Consider the following 18015-nt stretch of genomic DNA (forward strand, 5'->3'; position numbering starts at 1 on the left):
GGAGCCTGCTTCCTCATCTCTCTGTGCCTGCCTCTCTGCCTACTTGTGATCTCTGTCTGTCAAATAAATAAAATCTTAAAAAAAAAAAATTAAAAAACAAAAAAAGAATTGCAATTGCCATTTGAGAATAATACTGAGAAAACTAAAAAAATTTCCAGAAATAACTGTTTTAATATTTTCTTAGACTCTAAGACTTTTAGCCTTTTTTCAAAATAGAAATTTAAGTACGTGGCCTTCATAGTTTACTAAGATTTTCATTCAAGTGGCACTATTTCTATTTAAAGTTTAATACAGTTATGCATGAAACCAAATTGCAACTCCTGGGGAAATGCATCTTTTAAAAATCATTTAAACATCTTCTATAATCCCTGTATTCAGACCTCGTGAGAGTGATGTCAGATTCTTGGTCTACTCTTAAGTTACCAAATACACCTACCATTTAGACATGCTCTTGAACTAAATCCTAAAACTAAGTTAAGCAGTATGTTTAGCAGAGCTCAGGTCTAGATGCTGCCAGGCTAGTGGATGGGGACAATCACTCTTCCAGAAGGCCCCGGCCCTCTTTAGACCCAACAGATGTCATTTTCTTTGTTTAAATTCAATTCGGCATTGTCCTTCTGGCTGTTGGACACCCACCAAATGGAGAGGACTCTAAAAGCAGAAATGTAGAAGAAATATAAAAATTAAGAGACATAAGGTTTTAGACCAAAGGTTTATTCAAGTGTAATTATCTCTAAAAGTACAAAGTTTAGGTTTAGAAAACCAGATGTGTTTGCTTTATGTGTCTTATAATGTCAAGAATCAATTTTAGTCTTCCACTGAAGGAATGGATATTTGCAACCTGTTCTATCAGCCTTGAGGGTGGGCGGAAATCAAGAACAGGGAAAAGACAATCAGTCCAATTTAAGTCATCAGTCTATTGTCAGGTTTGAATGCAACAGGACACAGAATGGGCTTCTTAACACGGAGATTCCTAGGGGCATTGACAGAATGAGGTGCAGGGTTGTCATGGACTCCTTGAAATTGCAACTGCAAATTTCTGGGTATGAAAAGTTACATACTTTTCTAAAAAAAGGGATCCATAGTTTTCGTGAGATTATCTAAGGACTCATGACCTCCCCAAAGGCAAAACAGAACAAAGCCAACCAAACGAACGAACAAAACTTCAACGTATTAGCAAAAATGTGCTTGCTTTTGTAGGAGAATTGAAGGTGGTCTTATAAAGCTCAAAATGAAGAGCCCCTATTGTTAGCATCTGGACACTGCTGCCTAGTTGTGGATCTTGGAAAGCTCTATAGTATTTGTTTAGTGCTTGGTTCTTAATGAGAGTTAAAATTAATTTCCTAAGACTCTTTGAGATAAAATAAAACACTGAGCTCCAGAATTATTAAAATTGGGGGTTCTAGAATTTGATTTTTGCTATTATGACAAGTATATTTCTTTGGGGAAGCTAATTTCCAAGCCCAGAGATGCCCCCATGCTTGACAAGAGTGTTCAGAACATGCCTTGGCAGCTCATTCCCTCCCATCTTATACAAGAGCCTGGTAATTTGAAGGTCATTCCCTGTATTTTTTGATCACCTCATTTTACCTTATTAAAACAAATCCAACAATTGCATAATTTTAATTTGTCTCTTTCTAGAATAAGAATTATGAAATGAAATGCCCTTTGAGATCATGAGAATTCATTTAGACATACTTTTTACAAAATGAAATAATATTTATTTTTTTCCCTTTTGTGAGATATTTCTTTAAAAATGTTCTTAGTGGGACACCTGGGTGGCTCAGTGAGTTAAGGCCTCTGCCTTTGGCTCAGGTCGTGATCCCAGGGTCCTAGGACAGAGCCCTGCCTCAGGCTCTCTGCTCCGCGGAGACCCTGTTTCCTCCTCTCTCTCTGCCTGCCTCTCTGCCTACTTGTGATCTCTGTCTGTCAAATAAACAAATAAAATCTTTAAAAAATACGTTCTTAGTATGTCAAAACAGAAATAGAATGTTGTGTAGCTCAGTATAATAAATATAACTAATAGAATTCTTAGCTAGGAAGAGAGAACTGGGCAAAATCTTGCCTAAGAAACTGGTCAAAATTACTGATTGCTGGAGTTAGGGTTACATGGTTTTGACAAATGTCATCCTTCTAATCTGGTAAGGCATTTCTGTGTCCTCTCACTGGTGGGAAAATATTTGTATGGGGAATCAGTCCTGGGCAAAATTGTGACATCCAACTCAATGGACCAGGAACTGGTATTTTGTGAGTATATTCCTGGCCCTGATCTTCATTTTGATAATAAAACTATACTTGCTGAGAACCTTTGTGAAGGGTTTTTTGGTTTCCCTTTCATGGTAGGATTTTGAGGGCTCTTCATCGCTGGTAGTTAGTGTACTCAAAATAGAAGTGCAAAAGAAATCAGGAGAAAGTGCTGAAATGTGCATATTTATGAGTAATATAATATTGTCTGTGTCACTTAGGCACTTACATAATTTCTATTGAAATGTCACCCAAGAGTTTTATTTATCCCTCCATACATTAGCCTTATTATATCAAGAGTAAATCAAGGCACAACAGGCTATGGGAACAGCTCTGAAATTGCAATGCTTAATTTCTGAGCTTTATCCTCAGTTGAAACAGCACATTTTATCCAGAGTCTTCAAAATGACTTCCAAACATCTGGAATTGAATTGAACTTTCCCTGTTGCCTAGGACAGCGGTCCTCAAAGGGTGTTATTCAGACCAGCAGCATCAACAGCACTGGGAACTGGATAAAAATGCAAATTATTGAGGCACCTGGGTGGCTCAGTGGGTTAAAGCTTCTGCCTTCGGCTCAGGTCATGATCCCAGGGTCCTAGGATTGAGCCCCACATTGTGCTCTCTGCTCTGTGGGGAGCCTGCTTCCTCCTCTCTGCCTGCCTCTCTGCCTACTTGTGATCTCTGTCAAATAAATAAATTAAATATTTTTAAAAAATGCAAATTATTGCCCCTCCCTAGATGTCCCTAGATCATGCAGTCAAGGGGTAGGGGTCCAGTATTCTGATTCCAGGTCATTCTGATGTTTGCACGTGTTTGAAAGACACTAGTCTAGGAGAACAGACCTATAGGAACACAGAGGAGTTTAATGATTAGACAATTCAATGGTCAGTGATAGGAGTAAGGTCTCAGACTTTTCATTCTTGCTTACTGTCTTTACTGTTGCTCACTGTCTGCTCTTTTCTTCCATGCTGTTGCTTCCCAAATGGACTAAGGCCTATGACTTGCCTCTAAAACTGATGGTTCATTTTGGGACCCATAGACACACCTCTTTAGGGAAATAAGCCCAAAATCAAGGCCATGTCAATTTAGCACAAGAAACGATGTCAAAAATTGGTGAATTCACTGGGGACCTCCTTAACACTGTAAGTGGTGGGAACACTGCTATTTGGTGCTGGTCTTGTTGTTCCATGACATATAGGTCAGATCCAGAAGTAAGGGAATTAAGGGGTATCTTCTCAGTCCAGTTCCATGTAAGACACCTGTTAAGATTAAGCCTACATAAGGAAATTAGCAGCTTATCTGTAGTAGTTAAAACCAAGGTGTTAGAATTTATACCAAAATTAAAAACCGTGATATTTAAAATCCTGAAAACACTTACCTGCTTTGGTAATGGATCTTGAAGACTACAGTCATATTTATAAAGTATTAAAATAATGCATATTTGAATCTGTAACAGAGCAAACCACCTGAAAAGAAAATATGAAATTATCACTTGGTTGTGAAAGATGCGTAAGTATCTACCAAGAGAGAATATCTAGAAAGCATGCATATATCAGAGCAAGGATGCTCTTTTTCACTTTAGGAACTTTTACCATTAAAAAGATAGAATAAGGAAGAACTTATTCTTTTCTTTTATAATACTGTCTACTCCAGAGAGTAGCTGGGATAATTAAATTGCTTAAAAATGTATGTAAAATGCTTAGCCAGTGGAAGCACTAACAAACGAGAGTCCAGGTCTCTTCAAAGTTTCATATCAGTGCTTCCCATCATGGTAGCCACTACCTACGTGTGGTTATTTCAACTTAAATAAATTAAAGTTAAACCAAATGAAAAATTTCAGATCTTCAGTTGTACTAGCCATATTTTAAGTACTCAATAGCCGTAGCTACTGAGTGGCTACTGATCTCGATACTGGACAGTACATCTTTAAAACATTTTGCATGATCACTTGAAGTTCTATTGGACACTTGTCTGATCTAGACTCCTACTGCCCATTAGAAATTACTGCCTAAATGTTCATAGGCAAATAACTACCCATAACTACCCCATCACTACCAAATTTCCCATAACTATCACATTTATTATTCCCTTTGTAACCCTTCACTCAGATGTCTCCAAACTTTTTGATCATACACCCTGATAATGAAATATTTGAGCATACCCGACAACACATTGATACTCATTTACTTATAAAGTATATACACATACTACTGTATTACTTTACTACATACTTTGCAAGACACAGACACACACAAAGAGAAACTAAAAATATAGAGAAGAATATAAATGGAATTCTGCTATTTTTTCTTGCATCTCAGTGGGTTGTTTTGAGCTCTCCTTGGGGTAGGCAATGCCTCGTAGGGGTCCTAGCTCTTAATGAATACAATTGGCCCAACAGGTCAGAAAATTTTAAGTCATCAGAGACTCAATCCTCTGCTTCACTTTCTATATCCAGTTAGGCACTAGGTCCTTTTGTTTTATCTTCTCAATACTACCTGATCTCTCTCCTTATCTCTAGTCTCTCCACAATTGCCTCAGTGAGGTTCTTCATGATTGGTCTCCAGGATTACTAAATTAGCTCAGCTTCCAGACTAATCTTCCTGTTTCCAGTTTCACTTCACTCTATTTTATCCTTCACTCTACCACTGGAGTGAACTTCCTAAAATGTAAAACTATCCTCATTTGACACAGTCACAGACATAATCTGTCAATGCTTCCTATTTTCTTCCAAATGCCATAGGAGAACATGGACAACCTTTGAAAATATGGTGCCTCTCTATCACCCCAACTTCCTCCCCACTCTGGGGAAACCCATGGGTTTCCTCTTTGAAACCTATGCTCCAGCCACCCTGTATACCTAACATCTCTTGAATGCTGACACTCTCTGTTGCAGCTCAGTCTCCTCTGGAGGCATTCTCTGATCGCTTGCTTCAATGACAAGGCACGCTTCCTCTCCACTTCTGTGGTCCCATGTACACACCTCAGCCATGGCATCTATTGCACTGAATTGCAATTGCTTATTAGCCATTTCTCTCCTAGAGGAGGAACTGTATTGTTGGGACTTATCAGTGCAGAGTACTGTACTGGTGCCTAATCATGTTCTGAATGTAATATAATGGAAGAATCAATGAATGAATAGATGATGGAAATAGATACCTTCCATAAAACAAATTCAATTTCCGGTCCTTTCCAGCTTTCTTTCTCTGTGCTTCAGTGGCACTTTACATAGTCTTCCACCAATGTCTTTACAATCTGACTATATCCTACCATATTATAGTTAATTAATTGCAAGCCCTACCCCCTTTTAAACTATTGTATTCACAAATGGTGGGAATCACTGTTCCATTGAATCCTCAATATTCATTGAATGACTGAATGATTATGAGTGATCTTATATTCATTTCAGATAATTACATTTGTTGCCTACTAGTATTCTTGAAACATCTTGACTATATTTTACTTCAAATGAAATCCTGAGTACTCCAGCTATTGTTAAAACCCACTTAGATAACACATCACTTCTTCACAAATATATATAATGTGAATTTCACCCTACTTACTTATATGGGCTAAAAACAATTTATTCTAAGGACTATCAATGTCTGTTAGAGTAAAATATAAACAATATTTACTCATTTGAATCAGAAAGCAATTCTAGAAAAAGCAAGTCTGCTAATTTGTGTGCAGGCTCAGAATTTCTCACAACTAAATTTCTGTCAAATTCCTAACAAAATGGAACTTCCACTTCTGGCCATGTCTTGCCCTAAATAACTCAAAAACTGAGTAAGAAAGGGAAAACAACAACAACAACAACAAAAAAAAAAACCTGAGAAAGATTTACAGTGTAGGATAGAAATTTCCAAGAGAAAAGAAATAAATAAGGCGAGTCCTGCAATCTACAACTCACCGTCCATGGCAGATTCCAGGTCACAGTGCAAGGAGGGAAAAGCCCACACAGACCTGAGGGTCTCATCACATTAAAAAGACAGAGATCAAAGTTCAGGGAAGAATTTGGAAGAAAGAATAAAAGAGAGGAGAAAGTTTCACAGAGGCAGCAAGAGTGCTTCCGAGAACAACATGGGAGTCTCCTTGGGTATTTGGCTGAGTACTGATCTCAGCAAGTGAGAGAAAGCTACTGAGGTGGAGAAGAAAGATGAAAAAGAAAGCTAAGGAGCCATAAGCTGAGTAATGCCCAGGGCTCCCACAAGTTATGGAAGCTTGTGTTCCCACCAGAGTGGGAAGATCCTGTAACAAAGACAATTGATTAGGTCTTTAAAAGGTTATGGCCTTGGAAGTGGTATTATTTTATCTTAAAATTAAGTGTCACTCCTTAAAGCTTAATAACAAGTCTTCAAAACTTGTTTTTCTGAGCAACTAACTATATGCCACAGTAAAGCCTAAAACTAAAGGAATACAATAAAATTTAGTATCTGTGACACTTAACATCTATGACTTGAATTTATTAAAAAAATAATCATGCTTAGAAGAAGCAGGGAAATATGGCATGTAAGTAAGAGAAAAACCATTCAAAAGAAATAGATGCTGAAATGACAGATATTAGAGATAGCTAGTTAGATATAATCCAGATGTTCAAAAAGGAAGAAGCACAATGAAGAAAGAAATGGGAAAATTAAAAAAATCAGACTGAATTTATAGCAATGAAGAATATAGTCTCTTTGATGAAAATACACTGGGTGGGATTTACAGAAGATAAGACACTGCAAAAGAAAAGATCATGGTACTTATTGGAACAATGGAAAATATCCAAAATGAAATACATAGATTAAAAAGATTAGGGGCGCCTGGATGGCTCAGGGGGTTAAAGCCTCTGCCTTCAGCTCAGGTCATGATCTCAGGGTCCTGGGATAGAGCCCCGCATCAGACTTCCTGCTCGGTGGGAAGCCTACTTCCCACCCCCGCCGTCTGCCTCACTGCCTCTCTGTCTGTCAAATAAATGAATAAAATATTTTAAAAAATTAAAATTAAAATTAAAAATAAAAAGATTAAAAAAAGAAATAAATGGAGTATAAGTAATCTATAAAATAATATCAAGGACTCTAGCATACATGTAATTTGGTGATGCAGATAGATAGATAAGAAAAATATTTGAAGAAATAATAGCTGAAACATTTTAAAATTTGTTAAAACTATTAATTTACAGAGCTAAGAAGTACAATGAACCCAAAGCAAAAGAAACGTAAAGAAAACTATTCCAAGGCAAATCATAACCAAATTATTAAAAAAAGTGACAAAGGAAAAATCTTAAAAGCCATGGGGGAGGAGGAAGACAAAATAAATAAATAAGCAAATTAATTAATTAATTAAAATGATGACAGACTTCTCATCAGAAATTATGAAAGCCAGATGACAACAGAAAAATATCTTTGAAGATTTGAAAGAAAAAAAAGGAAACATTGTTTTTTATAATAATACACTAACTCTATCATGAGAGAGACCAGCCTTGATAATTTGGGGGTAAATATTTAATTTCCTCTTTATAGTTAGGAGCATAACATCTCATAGGAAAAAAAGATGATTGCCTTTGGGGGCTATGTGAAAGAGAGAAAGAGAGTGTTGAAATGGCCGTCAGTTATTCAGTAGAGAATTTGAAGAATACACATTTTGAACATATCTTAAGAGAGGGGGAGATGGTGTGCCATGCCCATGAAGGACTGTTTTGAAGAACTCAAGTCTGAAGGACAATGGTGGACAGTCATGCCGAAAGCCCCCAGGTTGTTCTACACTCAGGCTTGGAGAAATGCACCAATGGAGGAAGGTGATGGATATTGGAGTGAAAGCAAGTCCTTGGGGAAGGGATGAAGTGAAAAGGAGGGTGATTGCTCTTTGGCTATTTTGCAACAGACAAGCACAGCTCTGTTACAGGAGACAATGGTAGGGATAGGGGACTTCTGTGAAGTGCTTTTCTCTTGGGCTATGGTAAAAGAAATATATATTTTTTGAAGATTTTATTTATTTGAGAGAGAGAATGAGTAGGAGGGGCAGAAAGAGAGGGAGAGAGAGAGTCTGCAGCTGACTCTGTGTTGAGCACTGAGTCCAACTTGGGTGTTATGAGACCTTGGGGAACTTGGGGCTCAATCCCACAACCCTGAGATCATGACCCAAGCCAAATCAAGAGTCAGACACTTAACTGACTGAGCCACCCAGGTGCCCCAGTAAAAGAAATATTTTATGTACAATTTTTTAAAAAAATTTAGTTAGTTATTTGTAAGAGAGAGAGAGAGCATGAGTGGAGGGGAAGGAGCAGAGGGAGAGAGAGAATCTCAAGCAGATTCCTGGCTGAGCACAGAGCCCAATGTGGGCTCAATCTTACGACACAGGAGATCATGACTTAAGTTGAAATCACAAGTTGGATGCTTAACTGACTAAGCCACTCATGTGCCCCATGTGCAATTTTTTTTTAATTATGTATTTATTTATTTGACAGCAGAGATCACAAGTAGGCAGAGAGGCAGATAGAGAGAGAGGAGGGGAAGAAGGCTCCCTGCTGAGCAGAGAGCCCAATGCGGGGCTCGATCCCAAGACCCTGAGATCATGACCTGAGCCGAAGGCAGAGGCTTTAACCCACTGAGCCACCCAGGCGCCCCCCCTTTTGCAATTTTTATATTTTCTTGACTATACCACAAGCGTACCTCATTTTATCATCTTTCGCAGACACTGCTTCTTTTACAAATGGAAGGTTTGTGGCAACCCTGCACTGAGCAAGTCTACTGCTGCCATGTTTCCAACAACATGTGCTCACCTTGTGCCTGTCACATTTTAGTAATTTTCACAGTATCTCAGACTTCTTCATTATTATTACACTCGTTATGGTGATCTGTGACCAGTGATTTCTACTTGCCAAAAGTTCAGCTTAGTATATAGTTAGCATTTTTTAGCCATAAAGTATTTTTAAAGTCAGGTATGTGCATTTTTTAGACATAATGCTATTGCGCACTTAATGAACCACAGTGTAGCGTAAACATGACTTTTATGAGCACTGGGAAACCACAGATTTCATTTGACTCACTCTAATTGCTTTGTTGTGATGGTCTGAAATCAAACCTGTATAATTTTTTAAATGTGCAGTCAAGAGTGATGCACTTACATGGTCCTGTGAGACAGTGTCTTGAAGAATAAAGAGATAATAAAATAATAGGAGGTGTGAAGAGCCTCACTTTCCTATCTCTGCTGGAGACAGTGTGAAGGAAACAGCACCTCGTCTTCCATGAGGAGCTGGGACTGGAGCAAACATCACAGAACACTAAGGGTCAAATTTGGAGAAGACAACCAAGGGTGTGGATATAAGTCATAGGCCCTTCTTTCTTACCCCTCCTGGAACAGTGACAGTTATGGGAACAGTGAACTGTCACGTTATGTACTAAGAGTTCTTATGATAAAATGTGATCTCCATTCATTGAACCATTCGATATTTATTGTCTTTCCATGCTTTATGCTCTTCTAAGTGCTGAAGTTAACAAAAGTTATTTCCATAAACAAACAAACAAACAAAAACCCACTCATGCTTTCATTAAAATGCTTATATTCTAGTCTTAGAGTAGGCAGCAAATAAATAAACAAGGAATGCATATATGAGCTACAAGAATAACTACTAAAATAATAAGTAAGACAAGGTAAGAGAAAAGGGATTGATGGCATGTGCTACAATGTTTCAGGTGAAGAGGTTCTCCAGGAAGAGGTGACATTTCAGCAGACATTAGAATGAAGGATGAGAATGCGCCATATGAATATCTGGGTACAGAATTCCATGCAGAGGCAGTAGAAGGTGTACAAATCCAGAGGAAGAAGAATGAGGAACAACGAGGAGGCTAGTATTGCCAAAGATGAGCAAGAAGCCGGGGGGGGGGGGCGCTGAGAGAAATACCCCTGGCAAGTAGAGAGCCCATGGGGCATGCTGAAGACTACAGTTTATTCAGTGAGACGGGAAGCCATTGGATCGTTTTGAGCAAATACAACTTAGGTTTCAAAAGAATTATTCTGTCTGCTACACTGAAAATGAAACATAAGGTGATGTAGATGAAAGCCAGAAAACTGATTAGGAGGACTTTACAAATTTTTCAGACAATAGCAAGTGGTGACTTGGACCCAGGATGGTAGACATAATCATGTGTCAGAGTGAGAGACTGGATATCCTCTGGATGATGGGCTTTGCCTTATGGATGTGGAAGACACAGAGTGAAGAGTGACTTTTGACCTGCAGATGAATTTCGGACCTAAAGAAATATAAAGATACAGTCGCTCTTTACCTCAGCAATAGTGGGGACGGAAGGGAGAGCAGGTTGAGGAGCTGTCTTCTGGAGCTCAGTTTTGGACCTGTTAAGCATAGCTTGCTGTCCAGACATGCAGTGCAGACACTGAGGGGGAGGCTGGGTAAACGGGCCTGATGTTTAGGAGGGATTCAATCAGGACTGGAGACATACGAGATATAAATACAAGGTCATCATTATGCAGAGGATTATTTACAGCCGTGGGACCAGAGAGCTCACTTAGGGAGGAAGTTAAATAGAAAAAAGAAAAGGAAAAAAAAAAAAACCCTAGAAATCTGACAAGAGAATTCTGGGACACTCCAAAATATGGAGGTCAGGAAGGTGAGAAAGATGAACAAAGCACACTGGGAAGGAGTAGCCAAAGTAGAAGAATAACAAAAAGAGAGTAATATCTCCTAAGGCCCCATGAAGCCCTTCTAGCAAATGGAAAATGTCGTGAGCACCAACATAGGAAATTTGACATCAAAGTTCCCAGTGACTAAAATGACCAATTCTCAGTACTTAGCTAACTCCCTTCTTGGAAGTAAATTGGATGAGATCCCTTCCTCAGATAACTGAGCTGACGTTTTGGGTCAGGAGAATAAGCGGGAACTTCCCAATATTCAATGCTTACCTGGCAGCCCTGAAGAAATACTGGCTAATTCTGCATTTGTGAATTACCCATCAGTTTTACAGGTTCCACTTGATCCAAACAAATCCTGTTTTCTTGCCACTCTGGCTTTAGCCCTTCCCTGACACCAGTCTGCTAGAGAACAGTGCAGTGCTGTGAGCTGGGCCCCCTGGCATAGAGGGCTGTTGGCACTCGTTCTGTCCAGTCCTTAGAGCAGAGGCACGGTGGCAGCCTAAGGACAATAAACATTCTGGAGGGCAGGGTGGTGGCTGCTCCAGGAAAGAAAGCTCTCAGGGCAGAGGGACAACCTGTTCCAAGGCACAGTCTCACAAGGGGCCCTGGAACATCGAGGGGTCAGTGAGGGCTTCACACCCTGCCTACCAGGAGGTGAGGTGATGAGAGATGAAGCTGGCAGAGTAGAAGGACCCTGTTCGTGGAGGGTTTGAGTGATAAGGCTGGGTCTTTGATCCTGAATGTGCTGCAGACCTAGTGAATAAATTGTGCTTATTCAAAAATTTTACCTGTGTGTGGAAACACCGTCTCTTTGAGCATTATGACACATAGAAGGGCCTCAACATAGAGTTCCTTTATCACGTAGAAGGAGAATGGAAACAAGACCGATGTTCACAAGCTATTTAAGAGTAAACATATTAGCAATACTATATATGTTTTGATTAGAGAGATTAGAAAATATATTTATCAATTCATTAAAAGAGCTTCCCACTACAGTCCATAAGTCATTTCCTTAACTAACTCGAGTCCCTGCAATGTTCTTTAAAATTATAAAATTCCACTTCCCATTTGGTAAAATGATAACGGAGGTTTTGACCAGTGCATGCTGTGTATTAGAGAGGTTTAATATTTTTTTTATCTTTGAGTGTTAGGTTAGTTTAGTTATTAAGTTAGTATTAGTCATTAAAAGAGCATACAGTTAACATATTTCATATTAGTTCTAGATATTTTGATTGATATCCTATTTAAAGGAAAGCTAAGGTGACTTAATAATACAGATAATGAATAATATATACTAAAAATGGCATTTTCTCTAAATCCAAATATTTGAATATTGTAGCAAAATTACCTCAATTATTCACTAGTCATTTTTTTCTACACTTGCAAAAAGTGTTTTCCAGTCTTTACTATGTTATTGAATTTTGTTGGGTACCTAAAATATCAGATACTAACATATACATATCTGTGACATTAAGAACTTTTTATGTCAAAGAAAATGGGCTTCATAAATTTGTATCTTTACACAATCAAGCTGAGCTATGTTCATGTTAGGAATGTTTTCTTAATGCTCTTATGTCAAAACAGTGAAAATAATGAGGCATATTATTTACAACAGATTTATTTTTTACACTTATAAGGACAACATTACACATCTATAAATAAAGCTCATTAAAATATGAACATTTTGAAAATTCCTTAAATACTTCGTACTTGTGTGTTTTCCCTGTTTGTAGATAAATGTTCAGGGAGCACTCTACACAGGCCTCAGAAGCATAGAGTCTGATGAAACAGACCTCACACTCGTAATGCACATGGAGAGACAGAAAGCGTGACGCTATGAATAAAGGTAGAAACAAAAGAGCTGTGGAAGTCTGGAGTCTGGAGAGAGTGCTGTGATCTGGAGCACCTGAGCTAGACCTTGATGGAAGGAAATGGGCCTTAACTAAGTAGACATGTTGAGGGTGGGCATTCGACACACAGCAGAGAGAACAAGCAAGTGAAGGAGCAGACACGGTCATTGCGGGCAGCTGGTTGACCCTCTGGGGCAGCGCCGCCCCATGTTCGGAAAGGTATAATCAGCATCAGATCATGGAGAGTCTGGAGTTCTAGGCTGATGAGCTTGGCCTGTAGACAGTGGTGCCAGAGTCTTAGTGAGAGTGACAGTCTGAGTTGATTATTTGAGGACAAGTAATCTGTGTGTGGTGAGTAAGATGGATTGAAAGAAGAGACAACAGAGCATGGGAGAAGGCTTGGGAAGCCTTCCTGTCACCTGATGGTGGTACATGAAGACCTGGTTTAGGAGGTGGGGTGTCATGGATGGCCAAAGAGAGGGAGAAGTAGAGGGTCCACAGCAGGGCTCCATCTGAAAGAAGCAGGGGGTACTAAAGGGATGATAAGATTACAGGAAATGAATGATTTTAGTTTAACATCTTGATTTTGAGATTATTCCCTCTCTCGCATTTGAAAAGAAAATCTCTTGCTCCTCCCCTCCCCCCGAAGTCATTGCGGGCAATGCTAGCATGGACTGGAAAACTGCCACGGTTGCCAGGAGCAGGGGCTCTGAAGTATATTCCTAGTTGCTACCAGCTGCAGCTTATGAAAATAGAATGATCTCGCCCTGGAATTCAGAGAAGGCAGCAGACAGACATACTTTCACAGGCATCCTTCATGGAAGCCTGGCTACTCCGCTTAAAGGGGAAGTATTTTCCCCGCAACCTCATCCGTCTTTGAAATCTTTTAGGAAAATGAAATCAGTTTGGTGGCAGGACGCAAAGTATTCTGGCCCAGGGGTTATCAAACTTTCACCTGCGTCAGAGTCCCCTGGAAAGCTCGTTAAAACACCCATTGCTGTGACCTGCTCCCAAAGTTTCTGATTCGGTAGGTCTGGGGAAGGGCCAAAGAATTTGCGTTTTGTGCAAGTTTCCAGGTAGTGTTAACTATTGGTGATCTGGGGAATCACACTTTAAGAAGCACTGATCTAGAAGAAGTTGACAAGGAGAAAGTGGAAAAAGAAATATATTAAAATATGTAGTTTATCAACTTTTTTAGTTTCAGTACAAAATTCACAATGATAAAGACTGTCTCAGCTATACATGAAACACTTTTAATTGGGGAGGATGGTGAGGACGTAATCTGTAGCGTGAACAGGCAGATGCTTACACTGAATAAGGGGGGAAACCCAGAATAAGGTAGGGAGGGGAGAAAGGGATAAAAGCAAGTGGAAGAGAAGGACAAGAAGAAAGCCTGCGGAAAAGAGAAGAGAATGGGAACTATACAGGAGGGGAAAGAGGTGAGAAAGCTTGTAAGAAGTAAAAGAGGGAAGGATGGGAGCACCTCTGTCCTGGACTTGGCACATTGTTCTCTATTTCGTCAAAGCAGGAGGGCACTTTCTCAAGATCCCTTTTTCAGAGTTGCTACTGGAGATCCTCCCACTACCCCTTCTAGAGGCGAAGCTCCAGAACAGATGAACTATGAGCTTGGAGGTTAGATACAGTGTTTCAAGTTTCCTATTCAAGCAAAGGGCAAAGGAACAGTACTGACTTCAGCGAGGTTAAGTACTCACCAAATAAAAATGATCTCACGGTATATTTTAAATTCCAGATTCCAGAAAAAAATTTAAGATGTGACATTTACTTTTGTTTTGTGATACACCCACAGTGAAGGAAACTCAGCCCCTCTGCAAAGGGCAAGCTATTTAGAAAAGCAATTCATGGATATGGCTAAGCATGTTAACACAGTATTTTGTGGAATTCAATAAACCTTGAAAGAACACTTTCGCTTTTGAGGAAAATTATATGACTTAGGATGTTTTTGGTTGCAAGTGACAGAGAACTCACATCTGACTGGTTCCTATATTGATGGGAATGCACTGCCTTATGTACCTGGAAAACTGAGAGCTGACGCTGGCCTTGGACAGAGATCACTCCAGCAGCTCAGCGATGTTCCCAGGGAGGCAATTTGCCTCTGCTGCACTGTTCTACGGTACCAAATGCATCCTAACACTGCCTGCTTTTATCGTCTCAAAATAGCTGCCAACAGTTTTGGGGGCCAAATGCTTCTTTATTCACATCCCATAAGGCATGATTATGTTTGACCCACAAGTCTCAACAGAAAGCTTGGTAGTTCATTACACTGCTTAAAACATACACCAACACTGAAGCAAATCACTGGGGGAAAGGAGGGCAGAAACAGGGATGGGATTTACGGATGGGTTTAGGGAACGGGGCTCCACTCCTATGGAGTTGGGGGTGGAATCAGCACCCCCAAATCCCATGGATGCCCAAATGAAAGAGAGGGCTATTAGGAAGGGAAGAAAAGGCATTAGATGATGCGGAGACAATAGCCCATGGGCAGTAAAGCAACACTGTAAAGTTTTAATTCCGTCCTCATTTCCTAGGAATTAAACCCTCTTTCTGATCAGGTGGCTTCTAACTGGTTCAAAAGCAGTCACTGAGTTGGATGAGGGAAGAAAGCCCATCCAAAAAAAAAAAAAAAAGAGGGGAGAGCAGTAGAAGATCCCCCCCCCCACATACCCCACATACCCCCGGCTGGGGCAAGAGTGCCCTTTCTTCCTCTCCACAGATACAAACCCCATCCTGCTATTCTGTGTTCCATGGAGGAGCTGGAGATCTAGTTTGTAAACAGAAGGAAAAGAGGGTCTTCTCTGACATGTTCTGCTCAGAAATGAACATGCTTTATTTTAGAAGCACTTGGACCCAAGTATCAAAAGTGAGTCTTGAATTGCTTCTTCTGTTCTTGACACACTTAAATCTTAGCCTAATAATGAAGTGTCAAAAAGAAATGGCTGGGAAAGGAATGTTTGCGATTTTGCCCATGGTTTCTGGGCTCCTTCCAGTAAGTCACTGCTCCTCAGTAAAGCCGTAAGAGAGAGAAGCGGGGCTAAAAATTCATAAAGGGTTCTGGCTGCCTGACTCCGTCTTGGAATTAACCACATCCACCCCTTCCCACCCTCACTCCTAACCCTTTTTATAGGCCCTCCAGGACATGTGCAGAGCACAGTGAAAATGTTAAGAAACAATTAGATACATAAATACAGTTTGTTCAAGTCTACTTAACAACCAGAGTCGAGGGGATGCGTTTGTTTATGTAACAAATTCCTTACAGTAAACTGAATTTACAGCTTCTCATGAAATCCATAGAGACTGAGTGTGCTCGCTCCTCAAAAGCAATCAGCAATTTCTAAGTATACAAGTACTTCTCAAAGTACTGCAAGGCTATTTTACTGAATAAGGCACAATTATTAAGATTGTATTATCGTTCAAATGCACAAGTAGAAGCAACGGTATGCAGAGCTTCACAAACCCCAACATATGGATATATTGAGTTCCCTTCCATTCCTGTGAGTGCGTGCTTTTCTTCCTCCCCTCAGACTTTGTAATCACTGTCCCTCGCCCTCCGGAGGTATGCTTTCCTCTGGCTGCTTATTGATGATTCCCATCTAGTCCCTAAAGCCTTTTCTAATCCTCCTCAAAACTCGGAAGGTGGTTATTATGTATGTATGTCATCTGGCATTTCTCACCAGTTAGCGTATGGTGTTAAGAAGAGCTTGTTTCTCTAGGGGCACCTGGGTGGCTCAGTGGGTTAAGCCTCTGCCTTCAGCTCAGATGATGATCTCAGGGTGTTGGGATCAAGTCCCACATCGTGCTCTCTGCTCAGCTGGGAGCCTGCTTCCTCCTCTCTCTCTGCCTGCCTCTCTGCCTACTTGTGATCTCTGTCTGTCAAATAAATAAATAAAATCTTAAAATAAAATTAAAAAAAAAAAGAACAGCTTGTTTCTCATGTTGCTCTGTCTGTCTCATCTCCCCAGCTACATTATAAGTGACTCAAGAACGTTATGTGTCTTTGAATTTCCTCCGTGGTTCCTGAAGTGACTTAAGACTAAAACTTCCTTGAGGGAAGGCACTTCATCCCTTATTTTGTTTTCCAAGGTAATTCCTAGAAACCTATCCTGCCAGAGAGCATACTCTCAATAAATATTTACTGAATGAAAGAATAAACATACTAATATCAGGTGCTTCAGAGATACCTGTCAGGTTGAACACTACTACTACTGATCCACTATCAGCTGGACCTATGTTTGAACTAATTTTCCCATTGCTGGGTGATTTTCATTAGTAATTCATTGGTAATTCAAGACAAGACCATGACTTGTACTAGTACTGCCCAAGGATATAAGAAGGACCCAAAGGCCCACAAAAAATGTTGAGAGCACACTTTCTACTCCTGAGGAATTCACACTTCATTTCCATCTCTCAAGCTCTTACTACACCCTCTTCCTATCCAAGCAAGCTTATATAAGTGAGGTATCTTGCCAAAGATCAGGGCTATTATTTTACACTGGAATGTAACCCATATCAATGACCACAGTGAGACAGTCAACCAGGCATCCTCTAGCAGGGATGGGAAGCAAGGGAAATTAAGGCTGTTGGCTGGTGGGGTGGGGGAGGCGGGTTTGCAATAGAGCAAGCACATTCCTCTGTGCTGAGATCATCCACTCTCACAAACCCACTCAACACTGGAAATCCCATTCTAGTCCTTCATCTAAATTCACAGTTTAAGAGGAGAATGTCCACTGCAAGGCAACTCATTATTCTGCTTGCTACCATTGCTGAAGAAATCTCCTAGCTCTTGCTGCTTTTCCCTGTTTTTCTGCAAAACTACTGGACTTCTTCAGCAATAGAATTACTGGGAAGAGTTCCCTTCCTTCCTGTATCCGAGGGCTTCCCAGCAATGGGGAAGTACCTAAGAAGGGGTTCTTCCTCCAAAACATATTTCTGGAATTCCCATTATTCAGAGCAAGAACAATATTCTTCCATTCTGATTTTTGCTTGGCAGCTGATAGCAGCACTGAATACTTATTTACTAAATTCAGCAAAACCTTCTGTATTCATTAATGAGAGGGGTCCTCATAGTGCCTCAGTGGACTGAACTCCAAGGGGTGACAGCTGCAAAGCCATAAGACTATGCCTTCATGATGAACTTTGATTGTCAGCTACTTTAAAGGCAATTTTCTCTGACTCACTAAGTGTTTGGTGGATGAGAAAATAAATTGGCTCTTAGTAGACAAATTTAGAATGGGTGCAATTTTCTGAGGATTATACTAAAGATCTGTGGGATTAAATT

General features: G+C 40.0%; 1 protein-coding gene across 4 annotated transcripts in view; it reads right to left on the reverse strand.

The window, feature by feature from the left end:
- Positions 1-327: 327 nt before the first annotated feature.
- Positions 328-18015, reverse strand: part of LOC122908865 (24-hydroxycholesterol 7-alpha-hydroxylase) — a 91094-nt gene continuing 73406 nt past the window's right edge. For all 4 annotated transcript variants that reach the window (XM_044252203.1, XM_044252175.1, XM_044252186.1 and 1 more), the window contains 2 exons: positions 3623-3710; positions 328-651 (listed from right to left, as the gene is read on the reverse strand). In XM_044252203.1, the coding sequence (XP_044108138.1) occupies positions 580-651; positions 3623-3710 (160 nt within the window). In that variant the 3' untranslated portion in view covers positions 328-579. The remainder of the gene's footprint in view (positions 652-3622; positions 3711-18015) is intronic.

Source organism: Neovison vison, chromosome 1, assembly GCF_020171115.1.
Source record: "Neovison vison isolate M4711 chromosome 1, ASM_NN_V1, whole genome shotgun sequence".
NCBI lineage: Eukaryota > Metazoa > Chordata > Mammalia > Carnivora > Mustelidae > Neogale > Neogale vison.